At 41.8% G+C, this 22,384-nt stretch overlaps 1 protein-coding gene across 3 annotated transcripts; it reads left to right on the forward strand.

Moving 5' to 3' along the window:
• The first annotated feature begins 6,151 nt into the window (after positions 1 to 6,151).
• Positions 6,152 to 21,502, forward strand: si:ch211-195o20.7 (cytospin-A). 3 transcript variants are annotated; one of them, XM_027275206.1, is made up of 13 exons: positions 6,152 to 6,323; positions 6,422 to 6,585; positions 7,134 to 7,286; positions 8,823 to 9,431; positions 9,649 to 9,701; positions 16,113 to 16,657; positions 17,025 to 17,121; positions 17,235 to 17,301; positions 17,750 to 17,810; positions 18,077 to 18,173; positions 19,362 to 19,478; positions 19,567 to 19,626; positions 19,742 to 21,502. In XM_027275206.1, the coding sequence occupies exons 3-13, from the start codon at positions 7,247 to 7,249 to the stop codon at positions 19,829 to 19,831; spliced, it is 1,836 nt and encodes a 611-aa protein (XP_027131007.1). In that variant the 5' UTR covers positions 6,152 to 6,323; positions 6,422 to 6,585; positions 7,134 to 7,246; the 3' UTR covers positions 19,832 to 21,502. The 3 variants fall into 3 exon arrangements, with proteins under 3 accessions (XP_027131007.1, XP_027131006.1, XP_027131005.1); XM_027275205.1 differs by having other exon boundaries at positions 6,152 to 6,589; positions 7,136 to 7,286; XM_027275204.1 differs by having other exon boundaries at positions 6,152 to 6,585.
• The last annotated feature ends 882 nt before the right edge of the window (positions 21,503 to 22,384 follow it).

Genomic DNA, 22,384 nt, shown 5'->3' on the forward strand with positions numbered 1-22,384 from the left:
TGACTTGGGTATTCTGTACGAAGCTATTAAACGAACTGCTGAAGTAAGAAATCAGTTCCACCTGATGCTGATGTGCTGTGCTTTACCTGAATTAGTTTCATTCATTTTTGTATTGATGTCAGACCCCCTTAAAACAGACAGAAAATGTTGGAAGCATGCATCGAAATCCTGTAAATGTTCTGCACAGAATCAAAAACGTTGAAAATTACAGTATGCGCACTGCTCCCAAATTGTATAACACCCCTCCAATTCTCCACACATTAACCATATACATAGATTAATACACTCAATTCTCCACACATTAACCATATACATAGATTAATACACTGTATTATGACTGGGTGAGGTGGCTGAAATAATCACATCATAATAATGGATATAAGAATATTTTATATTCTTTTATACATAGATATTTATCACAGTGTGGCAAATGTTTAATATAATTAACTGTGTTGCACTGTTACATATCAGACACATTTACATACATATAAACCTTCATAATCATCAGAATTATTAATCATACAGTGTAAGTGTATAAAACCGTGTTAGAAATAATTAATTCCCACAACAAAATCATTTCCATCTGATTTCACTGAAATTCTGTCTACTCAATATTTAGGAATGACCCAGCACTGCACTCCCTACCACCTTCCTTCTGTTTAGACCAGTGTGTGCCAACTCCTGTAATCCCCTTAGACACACCACCTGCAGTCTGTGCTATGTAAAGACAGGAAGGAGACATTATAAGGGCTGACCAGGTTGTCCTGCATCAGATAGCTGAGCAGAGGTTGAAGTGTCCAAGCCCACACCGGGACAAACCCTTCCATTAGTGGGTTTCCCGGCCCGGGAAGTCCAGGAAGAGGAGCTTGAGTGTTAGTGCCAAGTGTCTCTAACTAACACAGGAACACCATTATAGAGCGCTCCAAAATGTTCTTCAGAGTCCCAAGACTGACCCCGGGCTACATCAGGCTGCTCCAGGTGAGTGAGTTCAATTCTTTGTTTTCACATTCATGAAGGTGAACGAGATTAAAAGTCAGAGAGATACTTTAACCAGCTACAGAATGTTTCTTCATGTGCTGCGTTTTTTTCTCTCAGATGCATAATTACACTAAAGCTGTCTATAGTGCTGGGTAACAGCAACATAGAAGTGCTGAGTCACTGGAAGTTGGATGTTATGATCTTAGTGAATTGCACTTTATTGCAAATTTTCCACATCAAGTAACTTGTTTTGATTGAAGCTCTTTAAAACAAAAAGTAAGCCCTCTCAATGTCTTGATTTGAAGTTTAGATTACACAGTGCTTAGCATGCTCTGTCTCTACTGGCCCTTAAGGAGTAGAAGAAAGTGGCAGATAAAATAATGTTGACAGTTCTGAGAGCAGCCATTGATGTAATGAAGTGTTTGCAAGGTACTGGTTTTATGGGTATGTACAGAGGTTTATAGACAGAGACGGAGTGTTTACAGTAAGTTGGTTTCACTAAGTCTTATTCTGCCATTATGAAACCATTTCTTCGGTTAAGTGTCTCAACAGATGATGGAGTATAGTGCGATCATATTATATACAAACCATTCACAAATCTGAGTTTGTTCCAGCATCCTGTTCCCGTAACTATAGGATGATGCCTTTTGTTTTAGCTCACAAAACACAAGTAGTTTTTTGGTGGCATTTATCACAAACAATGGAGAAATCCAAGCCTGTGACAGTCCATTGCATTGTAAATGGAAACGGCTATTGGGTGAATGAGCTACAGGAATAGCTTCTTAACTGTCTGTGACACAGCTCCATTAGAAACTATGAAGCTTCTATTATTTGCTCCTCTATGCTCTTTATAATTGTCAAAGGCCCACAGAGGAAATTGCCCATGTCGCAAAATAGACAAATCTTTTGTTTGTCAAAAGAGACAGACTGCGATTTAGTAAATGAGAGAAGATGAGTTTTTAATCTCTGTGGGAATGGAGGGGAGGGCATGATAGGATGGGGGCTGAGGTGAGCATATTGTAGCTCACTCATTTGATGCAGACAAATTTTTAGCAAAAAGGGTTGCAAGGCGTGTTGTCCTTCTGTGCTGTGTAGGCCTAAAATCGATCTGCAACCATGCATACTTTGGACATTAACAAATCATGATTTTTTGGGTCATTGTTTGCCAGAACGTTTTGTTATTTCTGGACTGCTTTGATTGGGACAGTTTGGATAGTGTGATGCAGTTTATTTGTCTTTCATTACTCATACAATACTTTTGGAAATCCAACATTCCTGTGATCACATTTCAACCTTCATTTTCTTCCCTTTCAGACACAGGCCTACCATAATGTGTCTGTGATGCCTCCAGTTGAGAAGACCATGCCCGGCATGGCTATGCTGCTGGGGGCTGTGGGAATCGGGATGTGTGGCTACAGCTCCAGGCAGTTGGCTCTCCACCACAGGCCCTCTGCACGTGTGCTGCAGTTGATTGGCTCACACACTGATGCCAGCATGGTGGGAACACCAGCTCATAAGGCCCCCTTCCTGGATGTTAATCGCCGGGCTGGTGGCTGCCAGGAGGTCCCACCTCCCTCCTTTGTGGGCCAGAAATTTCCTTGAAATAACCTGTGATGCTAGATTGGGTATAGTTTGGCCAATATCAAAGGTTGAGTTCTGGTAACTACACTTATACACATTTAAGATTGTAGCTATGCTGGCCCATTGCACTAATGTGGCCCATGTGCTCTCTGATGATGTGCAAGTGTGGACCTCAACCTTTGTGTTGGCATTAAGTTGGATGTCTTACTGTAATAATGAGTCATGAAACTTGTACAACATCAACTATCAATTACTCACTAATATTAGACTCTATAGAATATTAGAGAGGGCGCTGAGCAATATGAATGATTGGATGAGTATGTAATGATGCTGGAACTTCCCGAAGACTGTTGCTGAATGTATTTTGAAGGAGCTAACATGTTTAATTTGGAGACATTGTGTGTCTTTTTGAGGGATAGCGTAAATGGGACTGACGCTTGGCAGTGCCCCTCCGTACACAGATGGTTGGCAAACCTCTCTCTGTGCCCTCCCTCCCTCCCTCCCAATCACCTCCCCTTCTCTCCCCTTCCCTCCCCAGGCAGACAGCCATGTGTAAATGCTTTAGCAGCCCACCCTTGCCCATGACTTCAATTGATTTCCTCTGAGGAGGTGCAGGTGCCATCTATCAACGAGCCTTGGCGTTTGCTGGTGCGATCTGGCATTGACTGTCAATCAAGTGACAGTGGCGGAACACACAGGTTGGCTTTGTGGCTGAATCAGTGACTGGTGCTTCCTGTGTTCATAAAAGTTGAATTCTGCATGGGTAAGAGTGGTGGAAGAAGAGCAGAACGAGAGAGTGCATGGAAAACCCTTAAAAGTTAGGTACGTTAACATTGGAACCTAAGTCATTTAAACACTTGCACAAATACACCTTGCTGGATTATGAATCCTAATTTACAGACACAGCGGGTGGCAGGCAGGAAACGTAAAGTGGTGATTCCTCCTGGATCAGCCTGTTGTCCTCTGTGGGGATTACCCCAGGTGGAGAATCATACCTGGCACACATAGTCATTCATCTAATCTGGTATTAAGAGACAAGGACCCGTGAGAGGCATAACAGTCTCTGTGCATCCCATTTTTGTACCATTCCCCCTGCAGTGTCCACCATTCATCCCACTGTGATCCATGACTTTATAGTTTATGGGATTAGTGTTTCCATTTGTGTTTACACTAAAAATGTAGCAGTGAAAAGGGACTTGAGATTTGGCGAGACACTGAGTGTGGTTGAGAATGCGTGCTGTGCCTTATTGACGGCACAGGGTCATACTGTTTTTGTCTTTACAGCCTCTTATTTTGACTGAAAATTTGCAAACTGATTGCATTTCAGATATCATGGTGACACAAGTGACCAGAAATAATTTATATTCTCCACAAGCAGTTGACAGGCGAGACGATGAGAAAGTTCCCTAGAATTTCTGAAAGTTTTGAAATTGGAGGATTGCAAGAAAGTATTCAATCATGTAGAGGTCAGCCAGACCTTGTAATCCAGTTTTTCATTACTGAAGAGCCATCCCTGTGTGTCTGCCAAATTGGATCAGCAGCTAGTTGTTGGGAGTTTTTAGAGCCCCAGTAGTGGCCCTCCTGAACGCTAGCACAGTAGGTCGCCAACAAAATGGTCATAATCCATTCAGCAGAGGGGGCTAATGGTTCCAACTGGCATCAGGTGCTGAACAATTGGTCACCTTACTACAGAGGGACTGACACCCATAAACAATTTCATAATGGGGTTGTGATGGCCTTAAAACAACAGGATACTCTGTCATATACGCCTGAAGGAAAAATACAGGGTAAATTAGTTATTAGTTATAAAATCTTTCAGGAACAACTGATTTAGATCCATGTATGTACTTAACATGATATTCATCAGTTCTGCCATGCTGGCACTGAACTGCATTTTAAAGTCACATGCAGGCATTGCGCTTGCATGAGTGTGAAATTTAAAATGTTGGTGGGGGCTGGAGGTGTTGTAATGCACCTGGCTGCTTTTGATGGATTCTCTCTATACTGCAGTGGTGCACAGTGAGCACAGAGCACTGTGGAAACCTATTGATCTCAATCAGAGAGTGAGGGAGGGCTTGTCTCCTCACTGCAGCAAGCTTCCTGTTTCGCTCAGCATTGTACAGTTTATGAGGGGGAACTGCCAAGACAGTACACTGACAAAAGGGAATATCTGAAATACAAGGATTGTTTGAAGGCACAGTATTCATGTGTTGGCTTGTTGATGGTGTCACACATCACTGCTTATTCATTTCAGTCTGTTATGGTCTACAAACTCTAGTTCAGCTGCACCCATTGAAGGAGAGATTTGTTCTGTTAGCAATATAATTAATGTTTAATGAAAAGTTGTTGGAAGAGATTTATGAAATAAAAGCATTTGACAAACATATTGTTGCACTGACTCACACCAGTCTGTCAGATTGTTTATATATGATTATGAACATATGGTCTTTGTATGAAAAAAATTAATGTTTTTAGTCAAAGTTCAATCACGCTGTTTGCTGTAAGTAGGCTTAAAGAGACCAGAAAATCACAACCTTCATCAAAACCTCAGAATCTTTTAGTTATGAACTACAGAACATCAGCCTGTTGATATCTAATATCAAAGATATGGCAAAATGAAAAAGTTCAGAGAGGTTAAACACCTAAAGTGAATTATGGTGAGGTAAAAAAAACTTACTTAAACTCTTAAAAACACTTAACTCAGGAGCAGATTTGTTGTCAGTAGTGAACATTCAGGAGACCACTGACCCTCAAACCTCTACTGACATGTCCAAAGGGCACTTGAAGAAACTGATATGAAACTGATGAGACTTTATAAAATAGACTATATAGAAATATGTGCTATTATTTATTTGCATGATCTATTTTATGAAATTAGATTTCTGAATGTCACCTCAGTAAGCAGCAAACTGTGCTGCCTGCTTACAGATTGTACAAAATAAGATGACACATTACATTTCTGATTGCAGTAAAAGAGCCCATTTAAGCATCTACAGGTGTTGTGTACAGTACAGGTGTTCTAGCATACTAAAGACCAACATAAGTATTATAGTAATTCTCAATATTCAGTCAAAATTCCTCAAATGTATGTGGACAAGATCTGGTACTGTCTGCTAGATTATATGCAATCAATCTATTAGTTTTAAAAATTGGTCTACAAACTTTTTATTAAAGTAAATAGAGGATAGATTGAATGTACTTATTAATATAATGTATTGTATAATGAGAAATATCTAGTTAAATCTGCAAGTCACAACTCATTTCAATCTGTAATCTAGCAGATGCACAGCAGACCACTATAGAAATAAATTCTGTGCAAACATCTTCAATGAAGACTTCTGCATAGATGTGAGTGTGCGGATGCTTAGTTTTATAATCTACAGCTCCAGCACATATTGAGTCTAAACATGCAAATTTAGTCTGAAGCACTCACAGCTCTAAACAAAGTGCCAGCATTTTAAAATTCATATCTCTCTGGGCTGTAGAGGCCAAACGCTCAACGGTCAAAGGTTGAATACATTTTATCGAGGAAATGCAGGTATAAGTAAAGTTCAAGTAGGAATTGTGAACGTGGAGTTGCCTGGCACGGGTAGGTCAGTGGGTCACAGGCCTGTGTGAGTCAGCTTCATAATCAGTGAAGAGATATGAAGGGCCACCACACCTCCCAGAAGCAACAGGTTCTTCCTAACACAGCCTAACTGTGCCCTCCAGTGGACACATCCAGCGGTTATCGGCGCTATCGGTCACCAATGATCAATGCACAAGTTTGTTGTTTGTTTTTTGAGCTCTTTTACATCCGGGTTTGGCTTCTTATCAAAGATGTCCCCAGCAGTAAAATGTTCGGATTAAACTTTGCTCTAAGGAAATGCAGCCGCTTCTTTCCATGCGCCATCCCCTCTCCTCCTCGGTGAAGACGCAGCAGGGCAGTGCGCTCTGAGCAGCGCTCAAAGAAGCAAAGCGTGGAGGAGAAGAAGAGTTCACCAAACTCCGAACAAAAGGATTTAGGATTTATTTGTTCACTATCGAACAGGTTTGTGTTCATTTTTTAAAATTTGTTTTTCAAATCAAAAGTGTGGATTTTAACGCAGTGCGTAAAAAGTTACTTTTCTGAGCGCGTTTTCACACTTGTGTGTCAAAGTTTGGATCGAGTCTGTGGCGTTGAAACAAAATGATGTTTCGTTTTTAATCAACGTGTCTCAGATTCGTTTTGCTGACTTGGTTTAGTTGTTTCCATGTGTCAGGTTTGGCGCATTTCTCGCGTGTACACTTTACTCTCATGCAGATGCATTGAAACCTGACATGCCAACAGCTTTGTTTGTCCCATGTGGTCTCAGTGAAGTGTCCTGTTTCTGCGGCTGATCTCATCCCTGTGATCAAACCTCACTGTGTAAACCAGCTGATTTACTTAAAACATTCAAATGAGCAGCAGGAGTTTCCCCCTCAGTTCACCACTAACTCTAGAAATCCAAGGTTTCTTGCTCAGAGCTGTAGTCACCAAATTATTTCTCAGCTGGACAACATTGCAAGACCTCATCTATCATCTTACAGGATATCCTCTGTGTGTGTGGGGGGGTAGGTGGTTGTGTGTGTGTAGGTCACCTCCACAGTGCCACTTTGGTGTGGGCTGAGTGAAAGAGCAACAAGCACCTGCAGGGCCCCATCACTGGACAAACCCCATTACTGCAGTATGGGCAACTTTTCCAGCAAGGACGGCCATTCACCCACAGGTAGGTCAACACACACACACACACACACACATATTAGTTTGCAAATTAGCATGCAAAGCAGTTCTGATCGAATAATTTCTGTTGAATCTCCTTAGTTTTGTCTCTGCAATCAGAAATAGAAGTACACACAGAGACCTGGCTGTGAGAGTGTGTGCCTCCATGTTTTGAGAATAATGCCGGCAGACCTCAAAGCTCTGAAACATGTAGTAGAAGGAGTGTGGTGCAGAAGGAAAAGAAAAGAAATACAGCAAGAGTGAGGATGCTGGACTGTATGAAAGAAGGGTGGATAAGGGGTAATCAGGAAATTGAAGGTAACAAAAGGAGAAGCAAGCGGAAAGGCTGTGTGTGTGTGTGTGTGTGTGCTGAGCAGCAGTAGGAATCTTGGCAGCCCTCCTGTGTGTTGCTCAGTGAGTGGTCATTCTCCTCGCGTCTCTATGTGATTCGTTCTGGCCCCCCCGGGCCAGCTGTGATGAATCGGCAGAATTCCCCGGCTCAGCACAAGGGCAGCGGATTAATCATAGGAAGCCTAATGCTATCTGACACACACACACACACACACACACACACACAGACTTTAATAGATGCTCACACACACATACACAATCTGCCACCCGTGCACATGGTTGGATGAGCGCATTAAGGTTTGGAATGAAGAAATAAAAAGCAGGGGTGGCATGAGAAAGTTATTAGACAATCCCGTCATTCTTTCCCGGTGATTTGGCCTTACAGCAGGTGGTGCATAGCTCTGTAAATGTTCAACTGCTGCTCTTACATCATTTAAGAAAAAACACGCATTCATTCTGCTTGCAGTAAGGCTTTTGTCCAAACAAGGTAAAGGAGGAAAGAAAAGAAAGGAGACAGGGTTCAGCAGTCTCATGGGGGTTTAAGTTATTATTGGTGGCATGTTGTTATGGGCAGGAAACACTAAGCCAAAAAGTAAAAATCACTTGTGTTTATAGCGTCAAGTTTGAAAATTTATTTGTCTGTGTATAGGGAACATTTTGTCCTCTGTCCATGTCTGTGTGTTCCTGAATTTGGAGAATGAGTGTCGCAGCAACATTATGGATGAGCAGGCCAAAAGGAATGTCTGTATTAAAGCATTCATCTTCAGGGGCATGGCCTGGATGTTTACTGGCTAATGAGGGCCTTGCTGCTTCGGCCACCTCAATGAATGGTGTTTTCATTGTCAACATACCAGACTAGTGACTACTATCTGTTATTTTTCCTTCATTCTGTCCACGATTCAGCTGTTTTGTTTTGTCTCTTGCACTTATTCATAACTTTAAAGTATCCATCCACTCAACATATGTTTTGTTCGTTGGATGTTTGACCTCCAGTTTGTAGAATGATGTATGTGCAGCTGAAGGTGCATTCCTCTGTTGAATGGGGAGAGTTTTTAGTGTATGTACAAGTAAGATTTTATCAACTAACAGGCCGATCACAGTCCAGTACACATTAGTCAAAGCAGAGTACTTTCATATATCTTAAAACATCTATTTGCCTTTCATTTAAATTGTTTTGTTTTTTTTTCTCCAGGGGTCCATGGGGATACTTTCCACACACCTCCTGCTTCTCCACAGAATGATGGGCCTCCTTACATGCCTGGTGTCCCCCAATTCCTTCATCCTACCTCACCTCAACCTTCTTCTGCAGCCCCAGCTTCATCTCCACCTCCAGTCCCAGGCCTTGCATCCAGTGTGAAAAAAGTGCAATCCATCACCACCCCTACCACTTCCAGTTCTCCTCCTGATTGGAGGCCAAATCCACCACCAGTTAGCTCAAATAGCTTCACCATTGGTACTGGAGTAGGCCTGGTGCACAACAAGCCAGGAAATACTTTGGTTAAAGGACAAGCTCCTTTGGGGAGGAATGGGGGTCCTCCAACCTCCACCCCTCGGACTCCCCAGGGGAAGACTGTGTCAATCAGCCCTACAAAGAGCCCCTCTTCCCCCTGTAGTGCTTCACCTGTGGTGGGCAGCTCTTCTGGGCAGAGCTGGAGAGAAAGGGACAGTGGTCTGAGTCAGTCCTTACTGCCAGGTCACGAAGCTGGGGACAGCCAGAATGAGGAACTGGAGAAGCTTCTGGAGGAGTGTCGGACAACACTGGGTGTAACTGTCAGTGAGGATGGGAGGACGAACACAGCAGGCAAGAGTCATTTGTCTGTCATAGTACTAGTTTCCCCCTAAATATACTTTATACTGCCGATAAATAATATTCATGGCCACAGAATCTTTTTGTTTGATCACTGAAACATTTCATTTCATTGTGGTCATAACATGAAGGGCAAATCCATTTCCTTGACATTTTTTCTGTAATTGATATGCATGGGATGTCCTGTGACATTTCTATATCCTTCCCTCAGAGATACTGAAGCAACTACTGACAGAAGTGAAGAGTTTGAAGAGTACTCTGCAGGTGAGTTGTGCTTGAAAGGTTGTTTGCTTTTAAATCTATTCTGGCCAGTTTCTCCTTCACCAATTGTGCTCAGCATGATACTAAGGGTATGGGACCATTTGCCTCTGAACAGCAATTGTCCAGCCTTAACCTTACTATGCTGTTTTAAATTTTACTTCAACTAGTACACTTCTATGTAGTATATTATGTACTTCCTGGTGTAACGCACTAATTTCAGCAAGGTAGTTTTGTCTCATTTCAAGTAAGGCCAACGTGCATTTACTGGAAATGACAATAGCAATATTTTACCACTTTGTCTTCGCCGAATGGCAACCAGGCAGAGCATTAGTGCTTATATTTGACTGCCCAAATCTAAAACATATATACTTTTGTATATTGGCAGCATTGACCATAACTTAACCCGATTTCACAATGCTGGTGGTCCCTCCCCTTCCACTATGTAGCCAAAATGGCGACCACTGAAGGCGAGAAGTGTCCAGCGTTCCACACTCAACGTTTTGACAATTATGAGTGCACTATCCGGGTACTTGCAAAACACTGTATTTTGCCATAATTGACATGGTGAATGTACTGTTCTCAAAATAGCAAGAATAAATACAGAATTATGTGAATTGAGACACAGCATCCCTTTACAGGGTTCTCATTTTAAAATGAGTCATCTAATTCGCTATCTGATAGAATCTGCATTGACAATTACCATTCCAAACAGCAAGAAAACATTAGAAATGAATAGCCTGCTTTTGTCTACCACTGTCTGGAATGACATACCCATTGTTTGAAAGATTACTATGATTTTGGAGACGGGTAACTGCATGTGTGCCATGCAAAATTGGAATGTTTGACATACTGATGTTAACTAAGAAGGGCCAATTAGGGACCACACAGACAGAGAAAATGCCTCAGGCTTCTAAAGATTGTAGTTTGGGTGTACTCAGATTTCATTTCCCACTTAAAATCTTTACTCCTATTCTTTATCACCACACATGACAGAATGAAATGGATAAATATAGTAAACAGGAAGGCACAGACTCCAATTATACATAAGTCAAAGTAGTGGTTGTGACCCTTTGGCCGGGAGACAACCCCAAAACACACCCTGTCACGCTCCACCCGCCCCTGTCACAATAGGCTTTGGAATGGGTTCCCCTGGGTGCAGCTTTGTTGATTGAGATTTTCCTGTCCTGTCCTCTGCTTCTCCCGAGAGGCCCAAAATAGGAAAACTGTAGAGATAATCTTCCTTCAAGTTCCTTGTAGGTCAGACTTGTAGAGCAATCAAAGATGGCTGCATATGGTTGTAACTCCTTCTTAAAAGTGACCACGTTTTGTGACAACTGGTTACGTTCTTTGTCATAGAATTACTTTAAAAAGAATGAAGTTTCTATCACATGCATTTATTTCTCTTTCTTGGACCCCAGCAAATGATGCTTGTCCTTTCCTTTTTGAGTTTATACGCTCCATTGAGTTGACTGATTTGGGTCTGGCATCATGACATGAAACGGTGGTTTCTTGGTTGAAAAATTATCGATCCAGTGAGCGCCACAGGGGGACTAACACTGTTCTCAAGCTGTGCTTCACAACTAAGGAGGAGTAATAACAACAGTAGTGACCGCTACAGACAAGATAGATGCTGTTCATTGCAGTTTGTTTGCACTCCACTCCGCTTCACTCTTAAAACCCCCGGCAAAAGCAGTATGTGGCATGGCTACAGAGCAGTGTCAACTTAAAATGATGTTTGTTTCAAGCGGATACGTTGATCTCTAGTGACCAGTTAGAGAAAATTCAATCCCCCACCCTTTAGAAATCAGTTAGAGTAGAGACTGAAGATGGAAATGGAGTGTAACAAGTTGACAATTCTGACTCTTATCAGGTAATGCTTTCCAGTAAGGACCAACCAGCTATTTTGGGTCGACCCATTATTGATTGAGTAAAACCTATACATGATAAGAATAAATATTCTTCAGACTTTCTCCAGTCTTCTTGCTCAAGCGTTCCATACTCTTATGAGGATGGTGATATGCTGTGGTAATTTCCTGTCAGTCGCTCGTTCCAATTCCTGACCCTCCCTTATGAGGATTGTAGCCAGAGGCTCTCAGCTTCCTCTAGATCCGCCACAGATTACAACAGCTGGAATATGACCCACGGTATGCCTTCCTCCACCCCTTCTCCTCTTTTTCTTCCCCTGCTTCTATTCTTTGATTTTGAATCGTATCAGAATAATTTTAATTCCATCTCTTCTACTTCACACTTCCTTGGTGTCACCTCTTTCTCTACTTGATATTTAATCCCTGCTCCCTCCTGCCTTTCCTTCCACTTTTCTCCACTTTCCCACATCTCTATAAGGGACCTGGAAATATAAGCCTTCCACAGGCCAACTAAACCTCAAAGAGACTGTGGTATAGCACTGAGAGGTAGCCGTGTATTAGACATCGGTCCAATCCAACACTGTTTACATGGGCCCTCGATGGGGCAATATAAGCTAGCAAAGCTCAACTTTATGAACCCTCTCAGTCTGCTCTGCTGTCCTGGGAGCCTTTTTGTGGAGAGCTGGAGAAGGGGAGTGCAGTGCGGAGGAGGGGGGTTCACATTCGGCTGTTCAGGAGACAAAACTTGTTTTGTTTTGTGCTGTGTGACGAGGGGTGGGGGGCCTTCAGCTAGCAGTGACTGACTGGCCATGTGTTTTTTTGTGTGAAGACTCACAAACACGTACAGATCCATTGTAAGTCTTGGGATGGTGTAAGAGGTTTTAAGCTTTTGTGGGGGAGCTCCTTCCCTCGCTGTGCCTCACTCCCTTTTCTTCATTCCCTTATTCTTTCCCCATCAGAGCACTGACCGCTCCTCCCTGAGCACAAGAACTCAAAATAATTACCCTCCAACTTTTGCCTCAAGCTCATCCCTCCCTTCCTCGCTCTGTCTTCTCCTCACCCCTCTTCTATCTCGCTTCTTCAGCTCTTAGTCTGTTCTTTTACTTCCATCCAAGTTTCTTATGCCTTTTCTGACCTCTTGTTTTTTGACTTTCCATGTAATTTAAGCAGCCATTATTCTTCGTCACGTTCTGTCAGCCTCTCCTCCACGCCTCTTCATCTGTCTTCATCCCTGCATTTTCAAATTCGCTTCTTTCCCTGTCTATCTGCAGGCAGTGTGTTTCGCAGAGTGAATGCTGAAAAGGAGACGCATGATCACCCAATGTGCAGCGAACTACTTAAGGATATTGTCCAATGTACCATCTGTCTGTGCTTATGTGCACCACCAGTGTTCAATTGTCTTAACCAACAAAAATGAAAACACTCCATTCGTGGCTTGTGTGTGTGTGTGTCTGTCTGTGTGTGTCGGGTCAGATTTGCATTCCCTCCCTCTTGAAGTTTTAGTCTATCTCAAAGCCCTGCTTTGGAATCAGTTCCAGGTGAATGCTGCCGTAGATTTCCAGGAATGATCTCCAGGTTCCCTCTGCTCCCTTTTCTCCTCGCTAGGCTGCTTCACCAACCCAGACTCAGAAAAGACTGAGTATCTGGAGGCCTCGGAGGCTGTTCACATGTAGAAGATTTAGTGTGTTTCGCAGGAAGGAAGAGGAGGGAGGGCTTATGTGCGCACTGTGTCGAATTTTCAGCACAGAGTAAATGGCAATGTCTTGGGACCCTTTTACTTTGATGTCTGTGGATATTTAGATATGCAACTTGTAGCCTCCACCAAGTCATCTTTATGTGCCATTCGGGGGGGATTTAGCCATTTTGTACGTGTGTGTGACTTCTGAAGGGGGAGTGAAAAAGTCTCTTAATAGGTGTAACAGTGTGTTGAACCACTTTTTTAAATAGACATCACAGAGCTGCGGAAAACTGGAGAGAAGAACCATTACAGAGTTGGGATGTTTCCCCAAGTATTTATTAGGGAGACTGGGTGTGGAGGTGAACTAGGGACAGATTGTTGGAAAACACACACACACACGGACTGACACAATCTGCAAGTGTGCTGGACCTTTCCCAGGAATTGTCAGGAAATCAAGAGTATAGACAAGTGTGTCTGTGTGTTTGCCTTGAATGCTGGATACCACATCTGGTCTTGCGGTGGGGCACTAGGTCAGCTCTTGAGGGAGTTTGTGGGTGTGTGTGTGTGTGTGTGTGTCGTAAGACTGACAGTCCACACCCTTATCTCAGTGTGACTGAGGAGCACCCCTTCCTGTTTCCTTAAACAGAAATGCTCCAGTTGGAGTACCCACGTCCAGATAACAAAGGATCTCTGAAGACCACATCCAGTCTTACATATTGTCGGACTTTTCCCAACAGAGAATTGTTCAGCTATTCATTGGACACATGTTGCCAGGCAGAATTCACAATAACTTACCCTGAATGTGTGTGAGAAAACTTAACAGTGTGATTTGGTGGTGAAGTAAACGAATAAGGGAGTTGTATGGCTGGGAGAGAAGAAGGGAATATGATATGTGTGTGGTGTGTGTATATGTGTGTGTGTATACAGTATAATCGGGTCCAGCTGTGGTCTTGAGTCACTGGTCAGATGAGGGAGCAACTTGGCTCAGATATCACCTCCTCCTCCACATCTCCATCCATTCTTCATCTAATTACCAAACTTCCCAGCCCCTCTTCCGCTCCTCAGCACCCCCTCACATCTCTTTCTGGCTTAAATCTCTCCATGGGCAGTTTTAAATCTGAGCCTGATTCCAAACACTTTTAATGTCCTTCCTCTCTCCTTGTCCTTCGTTCTCTCCTTTTTATGATGACGGTTGCTGTGATTATAGTGTTTTTTATGGTCTGGTATCGTTTACTGGCTTCACTGAGTCGAGTTGAGGGTCAGTGTTTGTGCATGTCTGAGGCAATAATACTCTTAAAGAATGAAAACTGGAAGTTCACTTGGCCTCAAAGATATGAGACAGAGTCTGTATCAGTCATTGCCACAGCGTTGATAACACAGAAGGCAGTTACACAATGCTCCCAAAATATTGCTTAAATCTTTGTTTGTTTTCTGTCTGTGTCCAGACTTGTTAGGGTTCCTTTTGCTTTGATTTCAGATGAGTAAAACACTGAGCAAAAACCTTTTGGCTCACAATTCAGTTATGCCTCATTAGAGTTGACTCCACTCCTCTCTGCTTGCTGAGGCTTGCTGCTCAGTTCAGTTGAACTTCTCTTCACTTCTCTTAATGAAGGCCAAATTGATATTTGATTGTTCATTTGATTATAATCACTGTCTGCTGAGGGTTTTGTTTTTGGCAGTCATACCCAGTTTGGGTTTTAAAACAGTTTTAATCCTTTTGCGGTGCTTTGTATTCCGTTAGTGTAGGAAATGTTTTGTAGAAGAATAATGCTTGTCAAAATGTAGCAGCCTGACTTGAAAACACAAACTGCATGTATTACTGATGAGGTACACTTTGAATAGGAAAAACTGCCTTTCAGGACATTTGTAGTAGTGATTTTTTGGCCATACCTGCATCTCGGGGTGAGTTATAATAGTGTTGGTGATCCTTTAACGTCATCTAATGCGACAATGTTTTATGACCAACAACCAATCTCCTTTGATCCATACATTTTCAGTAACAGCTTATCCTTATCAGGGTTGTGGGGCACTGGAGCCTATCCCAGCTGGTATTAGTCGAGAGGCATGGTACACCCTGGTCTAAACGCCAGTTCACCAAAGGGCTGACACATGGAGACAAACAACCATTCACACTCATATTTACATATACATTTGTCCCTCGCTATAACGCGGTTCACTTTTCGCAGACTCGCTGTTTCGTGGATTTTTTTTGTGTAAATTTGCATGCTTTTTTTTTTTTTTTTTTTACAGCGTACTGTACATATATGTACATGTATGAACATGCGTTGTGTTCTGCGTCCTAAATTGGCTAAGGGAGAACCGCACATGTGTTCTGCGTCCTGATTAACTAAGGGAGTACTGTACAAAATGCGTGTAAAAAGGTGTATAAAAGTGTGTGGTTAGGGGTTTTACGGCCTTAAAACATGTATAATAATTGTAAAACTTACTTTGCGGATTTCGTTTATTGCGGGTTATTTTTAGAACGTATCCCCCGCGATAAACGAGGGACCACTGTGTACACGTATCGGAAATTTAGAGTCACCAATTAACCATTTGTAGATCATGTGGATTCAGGAAGAATGAGTGTGTTCCGAAGCACACTTGACAATCCCGAATAACGAACAATATTCTGGCAATTATTTGCCAACATAATAGCATACATACAATACATCAGTCAGAATGTAACATACATGTTGTCAGTTGGATTTATTTACAAAAACCTCTAGATATTTGCACTCAGATGTCAAAAAAGGTCTGACAGATCTACCGAGAAGTCTTTCAAATTAATCTTAAAAGGATTTTATACTTTGAAAGTGTTTAGGAACCCTGTATGTGTTCTACACGTGAACGACTCTATTGTTTTTCCTTCAGACTGAGCGTGGGGAATGGCTGCAATTCCAGGCTGACCTGCAGGTAGCGGTGGCGGTGGCAGACCGTCTGAGAGCTGAGGCGGAAGAAGAGCTGAACGCGCTCCGAACTGCCCACACGGATGTTGAGAGGGAGCTGTCTGCTTCCCAGCAGAGACAGAAAGAGGCTGATATGCAACTGGTCACCCTGAGAGGGGAGTTGAAGGAGAGCAGGCAGAGACTGGCTACTCTCTCCCAGGTTCAAAGCAAAGCAGACACCCAGGCTTCATGTCAGGAACCAGAAAAGCCCAATGGAGGACAGGCCAACATCTCTGAAAGCAAAGAAGGGACCCAGAGAGGCAGAGAGAGGGGGTTGTACAGGTTGGGACGAGAAGAGATGGAAAGTAGGAGTCAGAATGAATTGACAAAGAATGTTGCAAGCGAGGAGGCCAGGACAGACTGTAAAGGAGTGACTAAGCGTTACCTGAGAAATGTGACCAATGAGGACAGGAATGGAGAGGAGCCGCGTTCCAGTGAGACACAAAGGACGGTGATCACAGAGAGGTCGAGGTGAGAAACTCTTTGACCTTGTGTTTTTTTTGGGAATATACACAGGAACAAATAGTACTTTTGCAACACATGACTAAAGGATCATTTTGTTTAGGTAGCACTGTGTTCAGATATTTGACCTCACCCTTTTTTTTTGTCTTCCACATTTTTTTGTCTGTGACTTAGCAGGCACAAATGGATACGAATCACCAAATTTGGTCAGGCCTGTGATTGTGGTTTCTTTTTTTTTTTTGTTAACCCACAAGCCTTCACAGGGTCATTTGAGGACAGTTTTGAACCACTTCATTTCTAGCTGGAAGAGAGGGGAACAGCAGTTGGTTTGGTTTTATTGGGTCTGTTCTCCTAACTATGCATTGTAATGTTACAGAAGCCTGTCCAGATTACCTGCTTCCTCCGACTCCTCAGCCATGCAGAACGGAACTTCCCAGTCCAATACTGCCTCAACAGTTGGACCTTCAAACAAGGTCAGATAGTTTATCTTGAGAAAGATCCGTGAGGAAATGCTTACACACCTAATTCATGTTTTGCTGATGTAATGATTTTGAGGTGACTTGAATGAATCTTCCTTGTTGTACAGAACTTGGGGCAACTAAGAGGGCGAAAAAGTCTGGATTGGCAAGACAGCAGGACAAGTACTGACACAGGTCGTGTATAAAATATTCAATAAATCAGCTTTACATATGTTGGAAGGAAATGTATTCAACATGCAACGTGCAATGTAATGCATTAATGAAAAACACAGGGCTTCTTAAAGGCGCACTAATCAACTTTTTCATATAGACATTTGCTCAAATGGTTATGCATAATGTTAAACTAAAGTCTAATTATTACCCATCTTTTAACTTTGCAGTGTTTTAGTGTGGACAGACACACAAAGTTAGCTACTACCTGGGTAACATAGTGGGATAGTTATCTGCTCAAGATTTTTCTGAGGAGCCTGAGACCAAAACAGAGCTGTAAGGAGAGTGAATATCGGAAAAACAAGTCCACATGAATGTTCTCTGTGTCTGCAGGATGTATAAATGGGCAGTTGTTGGCTTATTACTGCACTATTAAATACAGTGAATGAAGAATGGTTGCTTGTCTTTACAGGAAAACGTGAGGAGTCTCTAAACAAGTACAACTCTGCCCTCACTGAGCTGCCTCCCATCAAGTGAGTTTGTGTCCAAGAAACCAGCCCAGTTGCTACATCCTATGTAAATGTAATTACCTGTTTTGACCCAAATACGTTTGTCCGGTGAACTCATAAGGCTCAATACAGGGTCAAAACACCCCTCTAACTTGGTTCAGTGTGGTAATATGTGTCTCTTTTCAATAGCAAGATTTTTTATAGCTACACATAAGCCCAATTACTGTAATAACAGGAGCTGCTGCAATGTTTAAATGAGTTCTCAGCAGTATGTATCTTGTTGTCGTCAGGTCCCAGGATGGTTTCAACCTGCTGCTGCGTCGCCATGGAGGCTCGAAGAGAAATTCACTGCTTCGCTGGTGTCAGAGCCGAACACAAGGATACAAGGTGATCCTGGATATGATCAGCACTCTGTGATATTGTATGTAAAATCACACTCTGACAGTCTGAAAAGGCTAATTCATATTGTAATACAGCTAATTGGTATGATGAACAGTAGCAGAATGTAAACACAAAAACAGTTTATTAAAAACAAGTAGCGAAGAGCAGGAGGGATTCTGGGTGAAGGTGATCTGGAATGGTGCAGGCAAAAAAATAATAATCCAAAAATTAGGTGAGATGACAAGACAGCTGGACGTGGCAGAGTTCCTGAAACGCACGGAGGTAATTAATGTCCATGAATGTCCTTTTGTGAGCCTGCCAGGTGTGGACATTGAGTGAAAGCGCTGTAAATATTTGTGTGATCACTCTGCTGATGAGAGGGTGCGACAGACCCGAGTCATCATTGAGCATTTGTCGAATATTTCTCTTATCACTTTGTCTTTCCACCATTTTCTCCTATGCTTAAGAAACTCTTAAGCCTCTTTAAAAAAAAACTCCTTTCTGCTCCTAACAGTTTTCACCTTGAAAGCTAAGATGCTTTGTGAATGAAATTTAAAATGAAAAAACTTTCTGAGAATTTCATCACTAGGAACAACTCTTTGTCCTCTGACGCTTCGTGACCACGACCTCTGCATAGATGTGATGTTGGTCTGTGTTATATCATGAAGGGAACAGATTTCACAGTAGCGTGATGATTGGCTCACAAAGGTTGTGACAAAGTGTGATTGGGTAATGTGAATAATTGGATAGTCTTTGGAACTATCGTTCATGATCACCCTTCAGCTTCATTTTGTATAGTGTGTTGTGAGGATTATATGCACATATGTAGGCATTATGATTTATATTATCAGGCTGATCTGAAGCCAGAATTCCAGTTTTCCAACATCTCTTGAATGCATCATGATTTTTTGATTTTATATCCCAGCAAGCCCTTTTCATAGCTGACATTTTGACTTGTCATAGTAGGAAAAGCACACTTGTTAAAATTGTTGATGGCTGTGCTTTATTCAAGTGTCCCAGTAAGCCATGACAGTGAGTCAGCATATGCAGTAGCAGGACCAGTGAAAGGGAAGCAGCTAAATGAAATTCAGCCATTCTGTGAAAAATGCCTGCTTCAAAAACCACTGGAATTTTCAGACAGTTGCTTCTCTTGTGCCACCATATAACTTTTTTCTGACTTTTCTCTCTATGCAGAGTATTGACATCACCAACTTCAGCAGTAGCTGGGCCGACGGTCTCGCATTCTGTGCCGTGTACCACACTTACCTCCCCTCCCACATCCCTTACAGCACTCTTACTCCAGAGAACAAGGTAGGGTCTGTTCCCGACGCCTGTTTTAATGAATTCGACCAAGTGATTTATGGTGTACAGCTTATCGATTCAGACTTGTCTATTGTAGAGGGAGAATCTCAGCCTGGCATTCAAAACAGGAGAGAGTGTTGGGATTGCACAAACTCTGGTAAGCCTTGGTGTCTTTTTATAAATAACACAAATAAGTTTGCTGTAAAGTCTCTAAAGACACATTCCATGTCGATTTTAAGCACATAAACTTATTTGAAATCTTCGCTCCACAGACTGTAGAGGAGATGCTGAGAGCAGGCGGCCCTGACTGGCAAAGGGTCCTGAGCTACGTGGAAAGCATCTACCGTCACTTTGAAATGTGACTGCTGGAGGTACTGACAGACAATCCCATCATAGTGGATCCTTAAGGACTCTACAAAAGAAACAATACAAGTTGTTTGTAAAGATGGCTGCCTGAATATTATGCGATACCTTTGTTGGGTGTCTGGAAACTGGAGAAATTGATTCTTCTGTTAACAAAAAAAGACAATTTGAAGCTTTTCGGCCACATTTTTTTTTTTTTTTGCTTGCATTTAAGTTCAGAATATCTTAGAAACAACAATGGCAAAAACTTTGGCTCTTCCCGCTCATTTTTAATGTAACGTTACAGATGCTGACTCAGGCAAGAAAGAGTGTGTTAATTGTCACTGCACTGCACAGACTTATAATATTATATTATAATATTATAAATATTTACTGAGTAATAAATACTATCGTTGCATACAATCCAGTATGAAGAATGAAGCCTGTGTTATGATTCAAATTTTCACAGGCAAGCAGATGTGTTTGTAACACTGGACGAAAATCTTTTGAAACCTAAAAAAAAAAACTGTATTTTGCTTCTGTGGATTGGACTTGAAAAATGTCCTTTGACCAGGTGGAAGTGATGAGGTGCAAAGTATTCAGTTTTGATTGGTTTGTTACCATCGGCTCCATGGTCAGTATTTCATTTTTTGTTGTTATATGCATTCTTATATCATCCATGTACTTAATCAGCTGACATTCCACAGTACATACTGATGTGTGTGGAAGAATTCAGATGCAGCAAAATTAGACAGCTTATTAGTTTGAGTAAAAGTGCAGAGGTGAGAATGTGACCAACTGAGAAGGAGGGGAAAGATTAACAAAACATCACTGTTTAATCCAAAAAGTTAGATATTCTAGATTTCATCAACACAGAGATTCAAAATTTCTGGATCTTTTTCTAGCATTGCATGTACGTACAGGTAGAGTTGCTCTAAATGTCTCCACACTGGTACTTCACTGGCCGAAAGTACTCCACAACATCATGTCCTTGATAAAATCTGTAAGTAATCCTTAAACTGCACATTGTTTTTTTATCTGCCAACATATTTTGCCTTTTTAATTTTGTCTGTGATGCTCTGCAAAGATTCTACTTTTTCCTGGACCTTTTAGCACTCACTGTAAATATGCACTTTTGCCAGCACTGTGCTGGTGTATGAATGTAATAATGTATAGTACAGATGTTACACAGCTGCTGTAGTCTTTGAAGGGTTCAGTAGACATTCAGCGGCAAGGCTGCAGACCAATTAGAAGATTTGATCAAGTTCAAATTTTTGAAAAGCAGTTGGTGTCTTCTCAAACAAGTGTGTGGCAATGATCAAAATTTAAGAAGTGCCTCTGTTATCGCGAGTGTGCCAGTGCGGTTTAGGTGCTCAGGGATGTGCATCACAGGCGTGACATCGAGTAAAATTACAAAAAAAAATACAAGCCTAGGCTCGCACATCCGGTTGCAACATCATCTCACGTCGCACCTGCATCCTCGCGGATGCACAAATGTACCCTCATATGCCACCTGAGAAACTAATGAGCTGGTTTTGTTTCAACAAGTTTAAAGCTGAGTTTGTTGCCAAAGTCGTAAGTGCCAAGTGTTGGAAAAATAATCCTTTTTGTGGAAACCATTGTAAAACATGTTTATATGTAACTAGTGTGGAAAAAAATACTCTACCAAAGAAATAAAATATTAATATGAAGCAAATAGTAGTGTGTTGTTATTGTGTAAAAGAAAACTGAGTACATTAAAAACTTGATGACATAAGAACTGTACTGAACACAGAGCATCCATTTTTGGGCCTCTAGCCAAGTAAAGTATTCCCATTTCTTCTGGTTTTTGTCAAGGTTCTCATTCGGTTTGGAAGAAGCCCCAAGTATTAGGTGATGAGTTGTCCTGTACTCTACTACTCCCTGCTGGTAATGGAGAGTTAATACAGCTTTTTATTACGCTTGGATGTCCCTCAGTGAAATTCTTAATTACAGTTTAGTGGTTAAAACATAGTCCCATGTTGTAAGCTCCATGCTGCTATTTTTGTTTCTTTGTGTATTTCTGTATTTTTGCGATACACTTGTGCAAAACACAGTGACACAATGTTTGACATCCTTTTCAATTTAAAATTAAGATAAAAACTAAAACTAAAAAAAGACTAGTAGTTTCTGATGGCGACTGTTTGAACAAAGTAAATTATTTTAATATTTTAAGTAATTAAAATGTGTTAATATAAACTTTAAAGGAGGCTATATAAGGTATCAAAATGTTTCCAAAAACACTGCAGATTCAAACTGCAGCCTCTATTTTTAGATAGTATGCCAAGATTTAAACTCCCAGGTGGTTTTGTGTTTGGTTGCAGAGTTGTGTTTCTGCTGACATTTAAGATGAATTTTCGTCTCAGTATGGATGCAGTAACGCCAGAATGTCTCTCTGTGCTTTGGACAGGACTGGGAATTGTTAAACCCTGAATAGACAGACGAGACGCATCCCCTTAGGCAAAGGCGTTAGGACTACGTGAACACCCTCCGTCGCTTCCTCCTTTGTGCTTATGACAAAGAATATTTATGTGATAATATGCCTGTATAGCAGT

The sequence above is a fragment of the Larimichthys crocea genome, chromosome XXIV (genome assembly GCF_000972845.2).
Source record: "Larimichthys crocea isolate SSNF chromosome XXIV, L_crocea_2.0, whole genome shotgun sequence".
NCBI classification, from domain to species: Eukaryota; Metazoa; Chordata; class Actinopteri; family Sciaenidae; genus Larimichthys; species Larimichthys crocea.

What these genes read in the sequence shown, in the direction of transcription:
- si:ch211-195o20.7 (XM_027275205.1), top strand. Translation starts at nt 7,247, where the DNA reads ATGGGCAACTTTTCCAGCAAGGACGGCCATTCACCCACAG. An exon ending in CAGGACAAGTACTGACACAG is followed by an intron (nt 17,302 to 17,749) that starts GTCGTGTATAAA and finishes TTGTCTTTACAG; the next exon opens with GAAAACGTGAGGAGTCTCTA. An exon ending in TTGGGATTGCACAAACTCTG is followed by an intron (nt 19,627 to 19,741) that starts GTAAGCCTTGGT and finishes TTCGCTCCACAG; the next exon opens with ACTGTAGAGGAGATGCTGAG.